A 20,051-nucleotide genomic window follows, 5' to 3' on the forward strand; every position below is an offset into this window, starting at 1 on the left:
TATTGCTGGTTGTTTTTTTAACAACTCTGTCTGCACGAAACTATTATTTCTCCAACACGGTCGAACAAATGCTGGCATAATTTTCAGCATTACCAATTGTTTTGCTATAATCTTCTGGCAAGCAACGTGACCATAATAAAGCCCCGACATCCTAAAAAAAATTTAACTTCAGGAACTTGGCTGCGGGGGAATCACTTGCAAGGTCCACTTTATTAAGACAGATGAAATGTATAAACTGGAGCCACTAACCCAAACAGTTGTGTGGAGAAGAAAAGAAAAACAATATAACCTTATTTGAGAAGATAAACAGATAACACAGAGCCCCGAGCTAAAGTGGTAAAATGAAAGATTGCATTTCCTCATCTGGCAAACGAGCCACTGATTTTATTAACGGTAAAAATCCAATCTGTTAAAACAATGCGTGGAAGCTGTTAATAGTTTCCACCAACCCATTGGCCCTGGGCGGCCGCGGATCTGTCTCCCGCCGGCTTGTTTACCTGCGCCCTGTGGGGACCCTGGCTGCGTTTCTCATCACGAGCAGGGAGCGATGTTTGTGTGTTTAAGCTGGGTTTGATGGCTAAAACTTGGGCAGGGTCATAGGTCAAACATGGAGGCTGCTTGAATTTCTGGGCTTACGGAGCAGCCGCGGCAAAAATAAAAAAAACGGTCGCGAAAAAACAATCCTGACCCCCCCACCCCACCCCCCAGCACAAGGACCCTACTGTAATAAGGGATTGTGTTTTAGTTTCGACTGCTCTAAATGGGGTGCGGTAACCGAGCGTGCCGAAAGTGAGCGGGCGCGCCTACATTTTGTCGGGCGACGCCGGGGAGAGGAGGAGTGCGAGCCGGAGCCGGTCGCCCGCCGCTCTCTCCTGCGCGAACGCCCGGTCCCATCGCCGCTTTTGCACGAATCTCAGTGGCGGCGCGCAGCTGCGAGGGGTGGGGGGGGTGGAGGAATTTGCGAATACGCGGCGAAGGCTCTGCGCAGCATCTTCACGAACGTGTGCGAAGTGTCCGTCGCTCCTGCTTCTGCGCCGATTGCCCCCGTCGAGTCGTCTCGCGAAGATGACTTCGTTTGGGTCGCACGGACGCAGGAATGTCCACTAAATATCCGCGGACAATTCAGTAAATCGGCCTACTGGTTAGTGTCGTTATTGTCTGCCGAGTGTTTTGCATTTGTGAGAGCTAATAAAATGATACTTTAAATGCATTAAAGTGAGAATACGTTCGGACCGCTCTGGGGTGGAGATGTGCAAATGGTTTACACATTGTGTTCCATGAATCCGGCAACCTCTGTTCGAATCCTGGCAATGGCTAACATCAGTGGCAAGTGATATCCGAACCAATCTATACTCCGCAGCTTCATGGAATGTGGTCAAACAAACCAATTGAACGATCCATGCTTTCGGAGGCCTTCATCTAGCAGTGAATTGGCCAATGAGGGAAGAGCATTACAAATAAAACAGATTCATACGGGTGGGCAGAAAGTTCCAAACATCCTCCGCCGCAGTATTTCAAATCGCTGCGATTCGGGACAAGAAAATAAATGGACTTGAAAGCTGAATGACAAAACGCAATAAACTCATCCTTCGGAAAATAAAAAAAAGTTCGCCTCTGTGTTTATTTGCATGTATTATTCTCTAATATGTGAGCTTATTAGTCTTGAGGGCCAACTCACATGTTGAGACGTGGCCACTCTAGTTCTGCTCGCTGCAGTCTCAGCGCAATTCCTGAGGTCATTCATCAGAGACCTGCGTCGTCCAGTTTATTTTCTCAGGGATGTCAAGTGACTCTAAAGCCGCAGGGCACCAATACCAAAACCTTCTGCAGAAATAAACAATGCTCGGTTCAATAAAGTACTCCCAAGTTGGTTGTACGTTTGAGTTTTTGCTCCCTTTTTATGGGCGATTTTTTTTTGCTTTCTGAGCTTGGCAAAAACTAACCGAGAAAGGGTCTTACGGTGTATTTATATACGTGGGCGCGTAATGTATAAATAAGTAAAATGTTTAAACATTTCAAGAATACACTGTGCTCGTAAATCAACGTTCAAATCTGTTGTCCTATTTTGATTCTGCGCCCTTGACAACCCTCAGATGCAAACTTTAAGAGACCTCGTTTCAAAATGAAAATATTCAACAATGTTGACTATATGTCCAAATTGTATATTTCTATCCCTTCTAGGACATCGCTATATTTTGGCATATGAGTCCCACCCTCAGTCACTTACTCAGAAGCATGTGGCTCTTCGCAGCATATCGCGGTCCATCAAAAAGGCTCGTTTGCATTAAAGGCCATCGTGCTTGCTCCAAGGACAACATGTTGTGAGCGCAGAATTAGAATCTTCATTTAGACTGGAGGAATCCGATGAGCTGTGAAGCTCTTTGTCAAAGATGTTCAGCACAGGGGGGGGTGGGGTGGGGGGTGGGCTACACGAATGCAACAAGTGGGCTGTGGTGGGTTGCTCCTTTATTTGTGTGCCGGCTGTCCCTACAGCAGGGCACGCACGTAAATCCCAAGGCGATGTCGTTGACTAGGCAGGCCTGAGGCTCGTTGAGCGAGCTGCCTCACAATAGGATCTTTGTCCGGGCTCACCTCTTCTGCCAAATATTTGCTTTCTTGCACATTAGCTGCAGATTGGCCCAGAAATGTCAAGGGTTGAGAGTCGACATAAATACGACATGAATGGACCTTCCTGTCTGCAACCTTGTACTTACACATTCAAACTATTCGTTCTTTGAGCTGTTTTCTTTTTTTATATATAATGCTGACCTCTGCTCTGTTAATAAATATTCAGTGTTTTTTTTCTCAGATAAGTGCGTGTTAATGCACTGTTAAATGTCACACGGAATCAGGGGCTTGAGCCACGGCGAGACACGCATTTTGCCGGTGCCGCGGATTGCTTCTGATGGAGCGTGTAATTAAGAGCGGGCGCTATGGGCGTTTATTTTGGTGTGTTTTTAAAACGAGAGTTAAATCAGTCCCGACACTTTCGCCACCAGCCAGCGTTACATACATATGGTATTCATGAGGCTGGGGCTTTAATGCATATTGGTACCGTATTGCTTCCATACTAAAATATAAAAAAGATCAACGTTGCTGTAACATGTGTCTCGTACACTAATGCACAGCCTTAACAAGCCTCTTAATTTTGTATTTATTATAATGTGTATTATATTACGTTGCATTAACTTTATTATTTCACTGTGGCTATGATTGCCGTTTCATACGCACAGTGCAAAATACCTCAATTCTCTAATTCGGATTAAACTGTTAGGAAAGTGGTATAATGCAATTGGGCAACCTAATATTTCGCAAAATCAGCTTACAGATCATATCTTCACATTAAAATGATATTATTGTTTAGGCTACTGCTCTCTCTCTCTCTTCTAGCCTTCTCAGCTTCCATCAGTCAACAGCATTTGTTTAAGCAAACAAACTCTGAACCTGTTTCGACCTTCTGGGTCTCATCAGCAGTCAGACTCATAAAACAAATACTTCTGGTTTCCCAGATGTTCCTGATGAGACCTCTCCTTCTAAATCAGTGGTTATTAACCTTAACTGCACTCATACACCCTTTTGGTTCTCAATCGTAAAAAAAAAATGTACAATGTGAATAAATACCGAGGTTTCATGAAACAAAGTAGTCGTAACCTACGTGTCCGTGCTTCATCTGTTTCGATTATTCACCTTCTAAAATAATCTGCCCATGTCTCGCACCCCCAGAAAGGGCATCTCGCACCCCCTGGGGGTGCGTGCACCCCCAGGTCAAGAACCACTGCTCTAAATGATGAGCCATTGTCAGCACAAAAAGCCCCCCCCCCCCAAACAAACTGTCGTCTATACAATGTTAATACATATGTAAAAACCCCACATTGAGAGTCGTGCCAATGATTGCCATGCCTCTTAAGTTTGAACACTCACTCTACTCTACCGAGGACAATACAGGGAACACTAGGGTGAAAATGACACCTTAATGAAAGAGTCAAACCATGTTGGCATCCGAGAAAGCAGCGACAAAAAGGAGACCTCTCCAGACAGTGAAATTAACTCTGACATCGGTGACGCGACTGTCAGTGAGTTGGGCAAACACGCGGCGGTGATTTGGCCTGGGACTGCCACTACGGTCCATTTCACACCAGACCCTGGTCAGACAGGGCCAATACCACGTCAACACGCACTGCGCCAAGAGAAGCCGCGCTTTGTTGTGCGTTTAAAAAAAAAAAGAATTTCGCGGATACGAATTACACGTCAATAATTGTCCACCGTTTGTTATTTCTAAAAATACGAGCATTGTGCGTGTTTTATTTATCTTACGTCTTGCTTTTGTGGTAGGGGTGTTGGTTAAATGGGGAGCGTTTTTAAATGGGAATTTTTTTTAAGTAAAAAAAAACAGCGGGAGGAAACAAAGATTCCTTCAGAGAGCCTGTAGACCGTGAAACGAGTGTGATATTGGGAGCAGGGTCTCTGCAGTGGCCACGTGTGACTGCAGAAAAAAACACACATTCTCGAAGTCTTATCATGTCAAACGTTGAGAGGCAGCTCCATACACCGCGTATGGGAGGAACGCGGTGGAATAAGTTGTGAGGCAGGCGAGACGGGCAGAAACTGCACACGAGGCTCGCACGTGATTTTTTTTGCGAGTTTCTGCAGCTCATTACGGCATGTTGGTCGACTCACCGCGGTCTCACGTTTCAAATCCCTAATTTTTTCGGAGTAATACCCAACTCGTGTTTCACAATTGTGCACCCATCTGCTTACCATGAAATGGTGAGATATGAAATGTAACTGAAACATTTATTACCGCCGGGTATTTTTTCCTTGTTTGCAGAACCAAAATAAAAGATATGTTAACATGTGGCACTTTGGCTAGTTATAGCAACCCACAATGTTGTGGATAATTGTATCATCTGCCACGTTGGGATAACATGTCAAGAACTCTTGTGGGGCATGTTGTTCTGTCAGTATCTATTAATGCCACACCACCGTTCCAAATCCACTGCTTTAGTAAACATGATACGTATCCGCAAAATGTGGCACGCTTTTTTTAACTCCCATTTTAATTTTCTATGCCCGGTCGTAATGCATTGCTGTAGCGTATTTCAATGATATTACATTGCATGCTTAATGCTTTGCAGGTTTTTTGTGCAAAAATAGTCAAAAATTGTGGGTGTCAAATTAATCTCTTTGAAGATATCCAGCACTGTGCAGTGCGCACACTGACAGAGGCATATCCTTTTAATCGAACAGCCCTTTAAGAAATCCTACAGGAATTCGAACAAAAAAATTACGTACATTGTCAAGCTTGAACATTTTTACAAGGCCATGCAATGTACGGAATTTCTGGAATTCCGCTTCGGAGATTGATTGGGGAACATGCAACACAACACAGTGAAAGAGAAAACACTGCTTTGTACTATAGTTTCCCCTTTAGGGCTATTGAAAGGTCACGAAAATTGCTATGACAAAGAATTGTCATATTCCGCGCAATGCCCATTGCAGTGGTCAATCGACTCTGATGAGAAGCAGTCATGGGGCCCCCAGATTTGAGAGTCCCGTCATCACGAACGCCAAGTGGCTGTGGGTGTTAAATAGCTGACATTCTTCCTTCGTCTTGATGAATGTTGACATGGCACAAATGAGACAGTGCTTTAACCCGCTGGTATGTGGTTGGAAGGAAAAGGCAGAGGGGTGGGATGCAAATAAATGTTCGCAGCTTGAGCAATCACAATTCTTTCAGGATGGTGCAGCCACAAAAAGTAAGGCCATTTGTTGTTACTGTCCAGTAGCCAGGGTACTGTTACTGACCGGAGACCAGTCTGCAGTTTTACTGAGCCAGTTTTTTTTTTCTAATTTCAACAAGAGCATTCACGCTAGGGCCAGTGACCAGTTAATTTATCTCTGTACATTTTAATCATAATCCATGCTTCATGACTATTGGCAAATTATTAACAACGGCATTTGGGCTATGTTGACATAGCCCCCCTCTAGTAAATGTTACAGCAATGCAGATGCTCGTAATACAATAAAGAAAACACTTAAAGTCATATTGTCAATCTAATGATTGATTAAGTTATCCCAATGCCATGTTGTCATGGGGATTGTTTTGACCATACTTCACCACGCTGGTCAATGGGGGTTGTTCAAGGGTGTGCCTGGGAAACAGTTTCGGTGTCACCCTCAGCCGATATGAACGGAGCTGTAAATTAAACTCGGGTGGCCAGAATCATAGCGCAGTGCACCAACCGCTCTGCTACCACTCTACCCACCCCATGCTATAATAATGTCCTACAACATTTTGTTTTAAGTAACGTAATAATGTTAATAATACGAGTGAACAACAACGTACATTTTTTATGTATTTTATTACTTGGCGTACTTTATATTGTATTAATTCAGGCTGCATACTTTCGAATACATGAACCCTGCGATTCAATTGAGTTTAATCTTTGTCGGTTTGTGTATTTGCTCAACACGTAGTAAGAGCTCCCACGGGATTACATAGACAATGATTGACATAATTTATTTGGGTATTTGTTTATTAATGGTTTGCATCATATGAAAAATATCAAACGCTTGTAAAACGGCGTTCAAAAAATCTCAGTTTGTTCTGCAGATAACAAATTATTGCACAGTTTGGAATTAGATTGTTTTGCATGAATGGTGCTATTTAGTAAAAGTTAATGGTGCAATCCTGCTGATGCCAGTGCTGACAAAGAGTCTGCATTTAGAGGGCGCCCTAGATATCTGCTCGAGAGAAAATGTTTGGCCTAAATTTCCATGCCACATTTCGATTTAAAGCTTTCGTGACTGCAGGGATTCATCTTCTTAGGTTCTTTCGGTAAAGTCACGTAGAATGGAAATAAAATAATAATAAAAAACACGATAAAATAAACGTCGTGAGATTTTTATTTTATTGTTTTATTTTTATTATTCTATTTCCATACCACACGATTAGCACGGTTGGCTACGTACAGTGCAAAAGAAGTTCAACACGCATACACCCCAGCACACTCCGCCTTACCGATCGCCTAACTGTGCGACACATTTATAACGCTGGATGGACAGAGTTAGGGGGATTTAATAAACTACTGTGCCGGGAGATCGATTCGAACCGGCGACCTTTGGGTTACAAGTCCAAGCTGCTGACCGTTACACCGCAGGGCCATTTGCTATCAAGTGTAGGTCACTGAACAGACGTAGCTCCCAAAAACATCTCATAAAAAACACATGTTACTGGCTATAACTTTCAAAAGTAAAATACAGCATGTTTTATACCGTACGCATCACATTGACATTGTAAACTATTTTACAGAGATTAAAACGCATGCAGGTTAAGTGTGGAAAGCTCATGAACTCTTAAATATATTTCAAGATGAGGAAAATAATGTGGTTTACGTGCCTTCAAAGTGGTATCACTTGACTGGTATGTACGCATCACTTTGTATGTCATTGCTCCCACTAAGATCATGACTTTCAGGTTTCTGCGATTTCTAAGGCACCAAACTTTTCTAAATGCCGCCGATTCGGTTCAGAACACTCTTAAAGAGGCGTTATCGCCATAACGTCTTGCGCCAACATTACAAAACGCCCGGTAGCCTTTATGACATCGATTAAGAGAAGAAGAACCCCCCCACCCCTTAGAAAACAGCACGCAAAACAAACTGAACAAAAAAATACACGACCGAGTTGCGAGAAGTCGTGAAAAACAACGACAACACTTTACCACGACACTCTACCACGACACTCTATGACGACACTCTACCACAACACTTTACCACGACACTCTATGACGACACTCTACCACGACACTTTACCACGACACTCTATGACGACACTCTACCACGACACTCTATGACGACACTCTACCACGACACTCTACCACGACACTCTACCAAGACACTCTACCACGACACTCTACCACCACACTCTATGACGACACTCTACCACTTCACTCTACCAATACACTCTACCACGACACTCTACCAATACACTCTATGACGACACTCTACCACGACACTCTACCACGACACTCTATGACGACCCTCTACCACGACACTCTAGCACGACACTCTACCAATACACTCTATGACGACACTCTACCACGACACTCTACCACGACCCTCTACCGCGAGACTCTACCACGACACTCTACCACGACACTCTATGACGACACTCTATGACACGACACTCTATGACGACACTCTACCACGACACTCTACCACGACACTCTATGACGACACTCTACCACGACACTCTACCAATACACTCTACCACGACACTCTATGACGACTCTCTATGACGACACTCTACCACTCCTCTACCACGACACTCTACCACGACACTCTTTGACGACACTCTACCGCGACCCTCTACCGCGACACTCTACCACGACACTCTACCACGACACTCTACGCGACACTCTATGACGACACTCTACCACGACACTCTACCAAGACACTCTACCACGACACTCTATGACGACACTCTACCACGACACTCTACGACGACACTCTACCACGACACTCTACCAAGACACTCTATGACATGACACTCTATGACGACACTCTACCACGACACTCTACGCTCGTCAAAATGCCTCCGCGCATTTTATTCTCCAGCACCTGCAGTGGCTGCAGTTAAGAATGCCCAATCCGGGAGCAGCGAGTTGACACTTTTAATGTCAGAACACTTGACATCATATATTTAAGCTCACTTACTGGGTCTCTTCACTCACAGTGTGCTCCCGGCTAGGACCATTAAATTCTAAACATTTCCAATTGCTTACATTATTGAGTAGCAACCACGTGCTTTAGAAGCCAGACACACGGAGATTTGCACGAGGTGCGTTGGGTTGTACGCTTGTTTTTGTTAGACGTGTAACGTCGCGTCAATTGGTCGCTTAAAATAGTCTCACGCTTACGATGCATGGCATCGCATTGCGAGCACGATAATTGGTTATTGTTTTGCGAGCTTTGCAATATATATGCGATTGTTATCATTTGGGTGTGGAATTTACGTGCATGTTAACACATGTTCTAAGTAAAGCTTGCATGAGTAATGCAAGTTTGAGAGACATTAACTGTAGGAAAAAATAAGCGGAGGCCTTCAACTGGCAGTGGATAGATGCTGGCTGGTAATGACTACGATGATATAAATGTGGTATGCAGGTTTATGTACGTACACGATTTTTTTCCCAAATCCGGGAATGCTCACAGACACTAACACGACAAGAATATAAATTATTCACATTCTTCTCCCCCTGGCGTCTGTGCTGGTGATGTATCGTGAGTGCTGTGGGATGTTTAATACCCAGCAGCAGATGCACCGCGTCCCGAGAATGGTGGTGTGCACTTTGCGACCGGGTCCTTTGCAGCTGGGACCTGGGCCAATGGACTTTAGAGCCGATGGCAAGCACCACCGTCTGCGTCCTCCGACTTCAAGTGCCAGTGCATGCGGTTTTTAAACACAGCTCCTCCCCATGGTATACATTACAAAACAAGATATACTTATCCACAGTAAGGCCCGTCATCCGCCTGGCACATCATTTTCCTTTGGCGTGTGCGTCACTCATCTGGCTAAGGAGACATCGCAGAAGCGGTCTTTGACACCGAGCAATTGCTACAGCAAGGTGCAAATTAGGCTCAAGGTGGAAACCTGTTGTCATGTCTGGAGTGGAGCAACCAGTTCTGAACTCACTGCACGCGGTACATTTCAACGTAAAGCAGTCGCCTCCGATTAGCACGGTTGACCACATACGATGTGAGAACAGTTCAAGACGCATACCTACAATGCAGGGTGATTAATGATCTAGCCACTCAGTCACTCGCTCAGTCACCTGCTTATCACTCTTCTTCTGTCATCTCTGACCACGGCCAACGTTCCCATGTGCTTCACTCATTGATTCCTCCACCGTGGATTCGGTCTACCAGAGGCTGACTGTCTCGTCTCATCCACACGATGTTCAACCACCACCATGACCCGCTGAACGTCACAATCATCCTCTTTTTATGCCGCTTATCTCGCGCTGCTCGAAGTTGGAATTCCCGTAATTTATTTTCCCCAAGCTCTTATAACAATGCTTTATTCAAGAAACGTGTTAAGTCTCATCTATTGCATCTTCGATGGGACTATTTGTTTCTGGCCACTCGGATAATTTGGACCTTTAGGCCCTGTGCTCAGCAACTGTGTATGTATACACACACACACATATATACACACATATATACTTTATATATGTAAAAAGCATGTATGTCATCATGTTTTGTAACTGATGCAGTCACAGTGCGCCACAGAGAGAGTTTGCGGACCCATTGTGCCTCTTCAAAGAGTGCGGGCAAGTCATGGCAATGTCCCTTTGAGGCCGCTGTGTTTATAAAGAAACGTTCGCATGCAGGGCACCAGCGCGGGATACAATTCTGGGCAGATAGCTCAAAGGTCGGCTCCGGGGTAGAGGCAGATGCTCGTGAATGCGAGCAAAATCCGCGTCACTGAGCAAGTCGTGATCGTGTACCGTACCTCCACGACATTATACGGTTACTGGCATCTAAACAGTGAACGTGTATTGGTTCATGGAGCTCCGGAGAGAGTGTCGCCAGCGGGAATGTGGTCTATACCATGGGTCGGCAAACCTGTGGACCTGGAACCACACGCAGCTGTTTAGGGACTGGCCTGTCGTCATTCGCTCAGGACCACCGTACCGCATTCACATTGCATTGCGGCTCTTGAAATGGCGAGATTTATTTTTGTTGTTATCGAATTCGAAAGAAAAAAATGCTCTTCTTGTTATTTTGATTGCCGACCCCTGTCGGCAATCAAACATACACGACTCCTTCGTGTATGTAGAAACTTCTTTTGCACCGTACGTAGCCAACCGTGTTAATCGGAGGTGCGGGTGAAGGACAACAAACTACACACATGCAAAAAAAACAACCGCTGGCGAGACGTCTCGTAAAAGGTGTGAGAGTACCCCACACTTCACCTCCAGCAGACGCGACCCGCCAATCAACAACGTCAGTTCGGTTGCACCCATGTCTACTCCTGCCTGGGTGGGTGGACAGAGGCGGTGCGGTGGATTGAAGAAACTCACACCACTGCATCAACTGCAGCGAAGCGAGATCGAAGCTAAAACTAAACTCTATTTTTATTTTACCAGGTAAGGCCCACTGAGCTATTCAGTCGCTCTTTTTCAGAAGCGACCTGGCCACAAATGATAGGCGCAATGAAGTGGCTTATCGTGTGGACATTTATAACAGGCGAATATTCTGAGCGTATTTCGATTTTAAATGTGGAGGGGGAAACCAGATGCCTCGGAGGAAAAACTCACGCAACCACGGGGACAGGTTACAAACTCCAAATATACAGTAGGCGTTGGGGTCGGGATTAAACCCACGACCTCTTGGCTACCAGGCGAGGTATCTAACATCCACGCCACCACGGCACCCCCTTCTGTATTGGGCTGACCATTCAAACCGTTGACAGCATCAAACATCTTCGGCTGTAAGAGTTGTCGGGTAACAGTGAGAGCAAGTGCAACGTTCTCACCACGTCGAGCGCAACGCCAAGGGTGCCGTGACTGAACTTCAAGTCCGAGTGTTTCTAAGAGTCCGTGCATTGGGGGGGTGGGTGGGTGCACTGCTGACCAGCTCGATCTCCTTCAACGTCAGGCGAGTCCCGTGCAAACAGCCCGGAAAAGTGCGCGCGTTTGAAGCTCCCCCCCCCCGCCCCCCGTAATTACTGTCACACGTGGGGCGTGTTGGGGGGGGGTGTTTGAGCGGCTACCCCCGTTGGAATTTAGCCCGGCGTGTACGTGCACGCACTAATCCTGCTGTGGGGGGCGGGGGGTGGATAAGTTGGGGGGGTAAGTTGGGGGGGGGTAAGTTGGGGGTGGGGGGTTGGCGGGGCGGGGGGGGTGCCACGGAGATGATGGTGGGGGCAGGATGAGCCACCTAGCACTGACGTGTGATTGTCAGTAGCCGGGGGGGGGGGGGAGATTTAACCACAATGCACCCGGCAGCCAGAGTTGAGGCCGCCACCTGTGCCACTCCCCAAGCATTGAGTGGCCTCCAAGTTTGTCCTCATTAGTATCCCCAGTCGAAAGTGTGGACTCTTTTACATCCAGATTGAAAACTCGGTTCTTTAGAACTGTTTTTCGTGGTGAGTTTGTTGTCTCTTTAATGCCACGGCTGGCTACGTACGGCGCGGAAGAAGTTCAACATGCACACGTACATTCCCTGCCAGTGCGTGGCAATGAAGTTTCTTGCACTCTTAAGATAGCGCAGCTTTACGTTCACAAATAATCCCTCTTCTCCCAGGTCCCTATTCCCATAAACAGCGGTAAAACATCCCCGGGGCTGGCGTTTGACTTGTTGCTTCCAGCGCTGCCTTCTCTCTCCTCATTTGCCGTGCAATGCGTTTGCAGTCTAAGGACACATGCATCGCTGTTTGCAGTCCTCATCAATTGGCGCAGTGACAAAGTCCTTTACCCATTATGGGCACATTAAATGTCACGAATAATATTAAGAACGATGAACCAGAGTGCTCTTCGTCAATCCGCTGCTGGATGAAACCCTCTTCGTACCATGTCGATTTAAGGTGGGGGTTGTTTTTTTTTTTAAACAACATTTTTACCGCGCTAGTAAGGAGGGCAGGCTTGCTGAAGGCCCGAGGGCCATTTCAGATATCGCTCGCCACTTTTTTTGTCAGCCCTGGTTGAGAATCAAACTTGTATCGCCAGGTTGGCGGTGCAGCGCGCTGCCCGCTGCACCTTCCTGAATGGCTCCGTTCTTATCGCTCGTGGACCACCTGCAGCTAGTGTGTCCCTTTTGGCCAAGCTGGGGGCGAGAGAAGGGGAGGGGGGGCGGTTGGTACCAGGACTGCTTATAGCATCGGGCGTCATTGAACACGAGTGAACACCTCTGATTATCTTCGCAAAGTTTCGCCGTTTAAATGTGGCTTTGTGGATAATAGGTGGGTGCAAGGCCGTAATTATAATATATTATAATATATATTGGGGGGGGGGAACATCACCCCCCCCCAATATTCAAATTTGCTCAAAATGTCCCCCCCAATATATTGCTATAAAATAGATTTCTGTTTATATGATTATGGTTGTACTTTATTAATCCCTAATTTGTGCCATTACATACAATGAAACAAGAACAGGTAAAAAAGAAAAACAGAGCAATGTAATACAATACACTCTTAGACATTATTAAAAAAAAAAACTCCATTCTATGTGTTAGTGAAGTTTTTTTATATTTTAGGCAGGAAATTCGTTTTCAAATTTAGATTTTTTTTTTCTGGGGGAGGGACCCCCAGACCCCCTGGAAGATTTGGTCCCCCTCAATATTGACTCCGTGGCTACGGCCTTGGGTGGGTGTTGGTAGGGGCATACCACCAAGTGTATTTTTTGCGGTTGTGTTATATCGCTCTCAGCTGTGTTGTACCACGTGACGGTTGGCGTGACGTCTGACGTTTCACTGCACATGCTGGGATCTTCTTCAGTTTCTCAAGAAGCTCAGCATGTGGAGGATAAACGTCGGACAGAGCAGCGTGCGATACAATCGAAACACATCGAGTACTGGATTCAATTCAGCCTGGAAAAAAAGCGCTTGAAAATTATCCACTTTGTATGTATTTCAACCTCTTTGGGCACCGTACATTACCAACCATGCTAATCGGAGGCACGGTAGGGGGACAAGTGGAAACAAACATCATGGCCTGGCTGTGCGGTCAAGCTTTACGTGACGCTGCACTTTTTTTCCGTATCGTGTGAAATCGACAGAATCTCCTCTTTGTGTGTCAGGGGCTCAGAATGTGGCATCTGCACATTCGCTGTATTACAAGCGTTCTGTGGGACTTAAGTCCCAACACTGGAGTGGTTTCACTCACAGGATGAGGAGAATTAAAAAAAAAACATCGTTGCTCCTATTCGCTTTCATGGCAAACGTGTTTTTTTTTAATCTCCATATATAAAAAATGCAAAGTTGTGATTATGTGTGTCTGTTCAAAATGTTTAGCGTACTTCCTGACATGCAACAAACTTGAAATTTGCCATGTGGGTACTTTCCATACTGTATACCATGCAACAATTTAAAAAAATACACTTTTTTGGGGGGGGGGGGGAGCTCAATAATGCATTTTTTTTGCACGGCAAGTGAGCTGTGACGTCAAATCTGTCATGTGACCCGCGCATGTGGAAGCGTAACGCATTGTAGTGTAGTGGTTTGCGCGTTGCGCTATGAACCCGGCGACCCGAGTTCGATTCCCGTTCACGGTCAATACCGGTGACGATTATTTGAACCGGTCCAGGGCCTCCCCTAGGTCTACTCAGCCTCAAACGAGTAACTGGTGTGGTGTGTGAACATCGCCACTGGGGAGACAAAGGCGGCCGTGCGTGGTGAATCCACGTCCCGGGCGAAGCCGGGTAGTCGAGCTAGTAATATATATTTTTGTTAAAAATCCCTTCCTCAATCAATTCCATCAGTTTCCATAACTGACAATATTTGTTTTAGCTTACAAGGTAATTTCGTCTGAGGGAAATCCTCTTCGTCTGAAGCAGCTGCCCGCGGTCGTCTTTTTTCGCCGTCCGGTTGCTTCCCGACACAATCACGCGCCTGCCGGAGGAAGTTCTGCCCACTCACCGCAGACGACGGCACGGCCCACCTCCCCGGCTGACACGAAGCCCTTGCTCTGCACAACTTGCCGCGCGCGGTCATGGGGTGGGTGGAGGAGCGGGACGGAGGAAAAAAACGCGGCGGCGGAGCTTGCCTGTCATGACATATATAATCACCGAGGAGCCCCGGCTGTCCGCGCTGCCAAGAGATGAAATTATTTCTGATAGCATTACATTGAAACAAGGCACACGGGGTAGCGCACGCCGGATGGGATTTTGGAACAAACTTGCTTCTGAAGCATCTGTGTTAGATCACCCTGATTCATAGCTCGCTGGTCCGTTGAGGCCAGAACACAGCCTGGGTTTCATTTCCCACCCCCCCGCGCCCCCCTTTTTTTGTTACAAACATTGAAAGGCCCAAGACGCTGCTGATTAATTGGCATCCCCAAGCCTGACCAAAACCCCTGACATCAGGCTCCCTGTAGCTCCTTCCCCACAGGCCTCCATTGCCTTCCCTTCCTTTAACAATCGGACGAAACCTGACCCGACAATTTGTAGAGGTTAACTCACTCTCTTTAGGAAAGCATACTGCGACAGAGGAGGAAGCTTGCAAACTCACCGCGCGCACACACACACGGGCATGCGTGCGCAATGTGTGCCACCATTCTGGATGAGTTTCGGATTTGGAAATTTCAGACATTTATTTATTTGGGACAATTTATGGTATTTTTCAGATGTCCGGATTTTTTTGCATGATGTATTGATTGAAGATGCCTTTGTGCCAACAAAAGCGATATCATGTCGCACCTCCAATTATCACGGTTGGCCACGTACTGTGCGAAAGGCGTTCAACATACATATTTCATGAAAAATAAGAATAGGTTTTACCATTTCCGGCAATAAAACAGGTGTTAAGATGTTCAAAGATCAAATAGATACATATTTCAAGGCATCAAGTCTGCATTAGCCACACATAGCAACGTAATGTCATTTCCTGTTACGTTTTTATATATATATCTGAAAACTCAATCCAATATTTAATAGCTACCATCACGATTCACATTTTTCAGATCAGTCTGAAAATCAGGAACAAATCTCTAGCCTCTATGTGGCTGTTCATAGGAAGCATCGACATTTAAATTTTGATTTAAAGCTTTTGTGACTGCAGGAATTCATATTCTTGGTTCTTTTGGTAAAGTCACGTAGAAGGGAAACAATAAAATAATAAAAATATAAAACAATACAATTCTCACGACGTTTCGACTGCAACACAAGCAATCGTCATCAGGTGTGAAAACCACAGCAAGAAAATTAGAATTTTTTTGTATTTTTTCACAGCAAGAAAATTTGAAAAAAGTATTTTTTTTCAAAACTTCTTGCTGTGGTTTTCACACCTGATGATGATTGCTTGTGTTGCAGTCGAAACATCGTGAGAATTTTATTGTTTTATATTTTTATTATCTTATTGTTTCCCTTCTACGTGACTTTACCGAAACAACCAAGGATATATACATCGACATTTAGTCATTGTTCAGTTTGCTGTTTGAGAGAAGCCTTTTATTTAACGTCATATCTGTTAAATCTTTTTTTCAAGTTTAGTCGCTTACTGTAACCATCGTAAGTTCATCTCAGGGATTAAAATATATCTTATATATTCAGAAAAAAAAACATTTCTTACACGTCCGCAGCAATGTGCGGGGGTTAGTAAGAACATGGATTTTTTTACGTTACTTGGTATTTTTTAAAATCTAAATTTCCAACAAATTTCTTTAGAACTGCTTTTCATGTACGGTGCAAAAGAAGTTCAACATACATGCAATGTATTTGCCGTTGTCCCGAAGTTTCCCTCCTGTTTAATTACCCAGGACATATGCACAGCCTACATAAAGTGTCTTTCCATCTTGACTACGTGGGAGTGGCAACACATTGGTATCCTGCAACTCTTGGCTTTGACAGCAGGTATCTTCTTACAAAAACAAAGACTCCGTATCTTTGCCGTTACTCTTGGGAAACTTGGTATAGTGACCAAGCAAAAATGTCGTTTGGAAAAAGGGTGGCACCTTTGAACAGACTTGAAGTAGATTTTATAGGGCGAGTTTTATTTTCCTTTCTTTTGCACATTTATGGAATATATATTTAGGATAAATACAGACAAAAGGTTCCCAGATGGCACCAAATTTACGCAGGTGCTGTCATCTTAAGCTGTAAATAGTCATTGTGGCAAAGATTCGCGAGCTGGTATTTCACGAACAAGTTCTACAGCGCAGATGATAGAAACGTATGTTCCCCCCCCCCCGCCCCTATGACGAGCAGCCTGTGAGTCGCTGAAATATGACATTTGCTTAAAGGCGCGACAAAACCCCCAACTTAATCCTTTTGAATATATTATCTGTGGTGACGTAGAGATGCTCTCCTGACACCTCCTTGACAGACACATTACATCTCAAACATTGGAGCAAGTCGCCGTTTGACATTTTACAATCCCTCACAAAGAAGCAAAGTCAACATGTCTTTTTTTTATTCCTCTGGTCAGATAATGTTTTCGTGGGTTCTTTAGAAACATTATTTGTGCACACAGTTGTCGACGAACGGATGAAGCACACGGTGACACACGGTGACACACGACGACACACAGTGATACACGGCGACACACGGCGAGGCACGGTCAGACACGGCGACACACGGTGACGACGCAGGGTGACACACGGTGACGATGCAGGGTGACGACGTAGGGTGGCACACGGTGACGACGCAGTGTGACACGTGGCGACACGTGGTGACGACGCAGGACGACACGTGGTGACACACGGTGACGACGCAGGGTGACACACGGTGACACGCGGTGGCACACGGTGACGACGGAGGGTGACACGCGGTGATGACGCAGGGTGACACGTGGCGACACGTGGAGACATTCGGTGACGACGCAGGGTCACACGTGATGACACGCAGTGACGACGCAGGGTGACACGCGGTGACACACGGTGACGACGCAGGGTGACACGTGGCGACATACGGTGACGACGCAGGGTGACACGTGGTGACGACGCAGGGTGATACACGGCGACACACGGTGACGACGCAGGGTGACACGTGGCGACACGTGGCGACACACGGTGACACGCGGTGACGACACGTGGTGACACACGGTGACACGCGGTGACGACACGTGGTGACACACGGTGACACGCGGTGACGACGCAAGGTGACACGTGGCGACACACGGTGACGACACGTGGTGACACACGGTGACACGCGGTGACGACGCAAGGTGACACGTGGCGACACACGGTGACGACACGTGGTGACACACGGTGACACGCGGTGACGACACGTGGTGACACACGGTGACACACGGTGACGATGCAGGGTGACACGCGGTGACACGCGGCGCTGTACGGCGCTTGAGATACGGCCACGCGTTCACGTCACGCATCATCGTGATAAATCCAACGTGAAGACTCGCCCACTGTGCGTAAGCCTCGCATCAACATCGTGAAGCCGCTGGCACGAAAACACAAGAACGTGTCAGCATTTGTTAAGGTAACGGGGAACACCCAGAAGCACAACCCCCCAGTCGACAGCAGATGCGTGTGTCCACGCGGCGCTCTGGACTCGCACCCCACGCTGTGTGTATGCGTGCGAGCCGTGGTCGTGATGAGATAAAGATGTGAGTCCTTATGTTTTAAATCTGGCATCCGATTGTCCACAAATCAGATCGCGAAATACATATGTTTGCGACGTAAACAGGAGCATGTTTTTTCTCTTTTTTAGATTTGAAATGCTGACGTGTATTTATTTTCTTACAATTTTCTTTTTTAACATCGTAGAACGTGGGGACTTTTATGTTTTGCCAATGATCATAGCTATGTCTTTGAAAATGTGCTAATTATTTTATTATGTAGGAAGCATACATTCATTCAAGAATGTTCAAAAGGGCCGGATACTGTATTTTTTTTTTAATTCTACAATCCAGCTGCAAAAATCACTGCTCACAGCATACTCTTGTCACAATAATAAGATTGCAACTCTACATCCAAGCTGGGATTTAACTCAACCCATCATCTCTTTGGGGAGCTTATAAAAGACCACATGACGACGGTATGACCACACAACAACGGAAACGTTTCCACCTTTTGGCTCAGGCCCAACAACGGAGGTGACCAAACGACAACCCCCGACGCTCATTCCATCACGGAAAACTGCCGACTTGACATTCGACCCTCGGCAAGGGTGACCGCTTCTTGACCCCCCTCCTCCTCCTCCTCCCCTTGTTCTGCTCCTCCTCCTCCGCCGTCCCAGCTCCCCCTAAGGTGTCGGGCCGCGTGGTCGGCAGGCAGAGCGTGCGCGTGGGCCGCACCATCCGCCTGCCGTGCCCCGTCACGGGCGACCCGCCGCCGCTCACCATGTGGACCAAGGACGGACGCACGGTCCACGGCGGGTGGACGCGGCTGCGCGTGCTGCGCCACGGCCTCAAGATCGAGGAGGCGGAGGTGGACGACGCCGGCGTCTACGTGTGCAAGGCGGCCAACGGCTTTGGCAGCGTCAGCCTCAACTACACGCTCGTCGTCATCGCAGGTGGGCATCGCCCTTCACCGTGCTCGCTCACCCGCCAACCAACGGGGTCACCCACCCACTCGCGCACCACCTTACAGGGGGGTCATACACTCACCTGCCAAGCTACTGGGTAAGCCACTCAGCCAGCAACCTACTCGATCACCCGCTCGCCCATGAACCTACCAGGTTACTCACGCACCCGCCAAACAACATGCCCTAAACTGTTCATCAAGGGCCAGTCTTAGTGATTTTGATACGATTCCATGGCAGCTCAAGTTGAAGTCTTGTTTTTGTAAAGTTGACGATGTAGATATGACTTGAGGAACATTTATGCATACACGAATTCATTGATTTAAATCAATGAGTTGACATGAACTAATGAATGAATAATTATAAAAAAAGAAAATGTATATAGCTTCGTGCATGAAAAGTGCATCTCACAATCGCTGACGAACTACAGACAAGCAAAAAGGCAGCCAGGCGGTGAGCCAGCACCAACAATTTTGCCGAAGCCCTGCAGTCCTCTAGAAAGTTGGATGTTTTCAGCCATATACTGAGTGATGATGCATCATTCGGTTAGCATCTACTTTTGAATGTCATGATTTGGGAACGACCTGTTCTGTTGAGCTGCGGGCCGTTCCACTGCAAGTGGCTCCATAAACGAACAATTTAAGGTCCCACGCTCGACCTTCTGGAAAAGAAATGGGATTGCTATCTGGACAGGTTCTTATCCAGTTTTAAATAGATGAGGACTTAGGAGTGAACAGACAGGAGGATCCGTGCCAAAGAACACCACGATTTTGTGATAATACTTCCACTCACAGACACTATCAAGGGTACTGGGACTGGAGCTGTGGCTGGGTCATGGAGCCATCAAACC

At 46.4% G+C, this 20,051-nt stretch overlaps 1 protein-coding gene across 1 annotated transcript in view; it reads left to right on the forward strand.

Moving 5' to 3' along the window:
- The window catches only part of LOC116941292 (fibroblast growth factor receptor-like 1), a 102,631-nt gene that overhangs the window by 26,046 nt on the left and 56,534 nt on the right, over positions 1 to 20,051 (forward strand). The window contains exon 3 of the mRNA XM_076066339.1: positions 18,917 to 19,192. Within this exon, the coding sequence (XP_075922454.1) occupies positions 18,917 to 19,192 (276 nt within the window). The remainder of the gene's footprint in view (positions 1 to 18,916; positions 19,193 to 20,051) is intronic.

This window comes from Petromyzon marinus, chromosome 11 (genome assembly GCF_048934315.1).
Source record: "Petromyzon marinus isolate PM22_M1 ecotype Great Lakes invasive population chromosome 11, UKy_Petmar_22M1.pri1.0, whole genome shotgun sequence".
Taxonomy (NCBI): domain Eukaryota; kingdom Metazoa; phylum Chordata; class Hyperoartia; order Petromyzontiformes; family Petromyzontidae; genus Petromyzon; species Petromyzon marinus.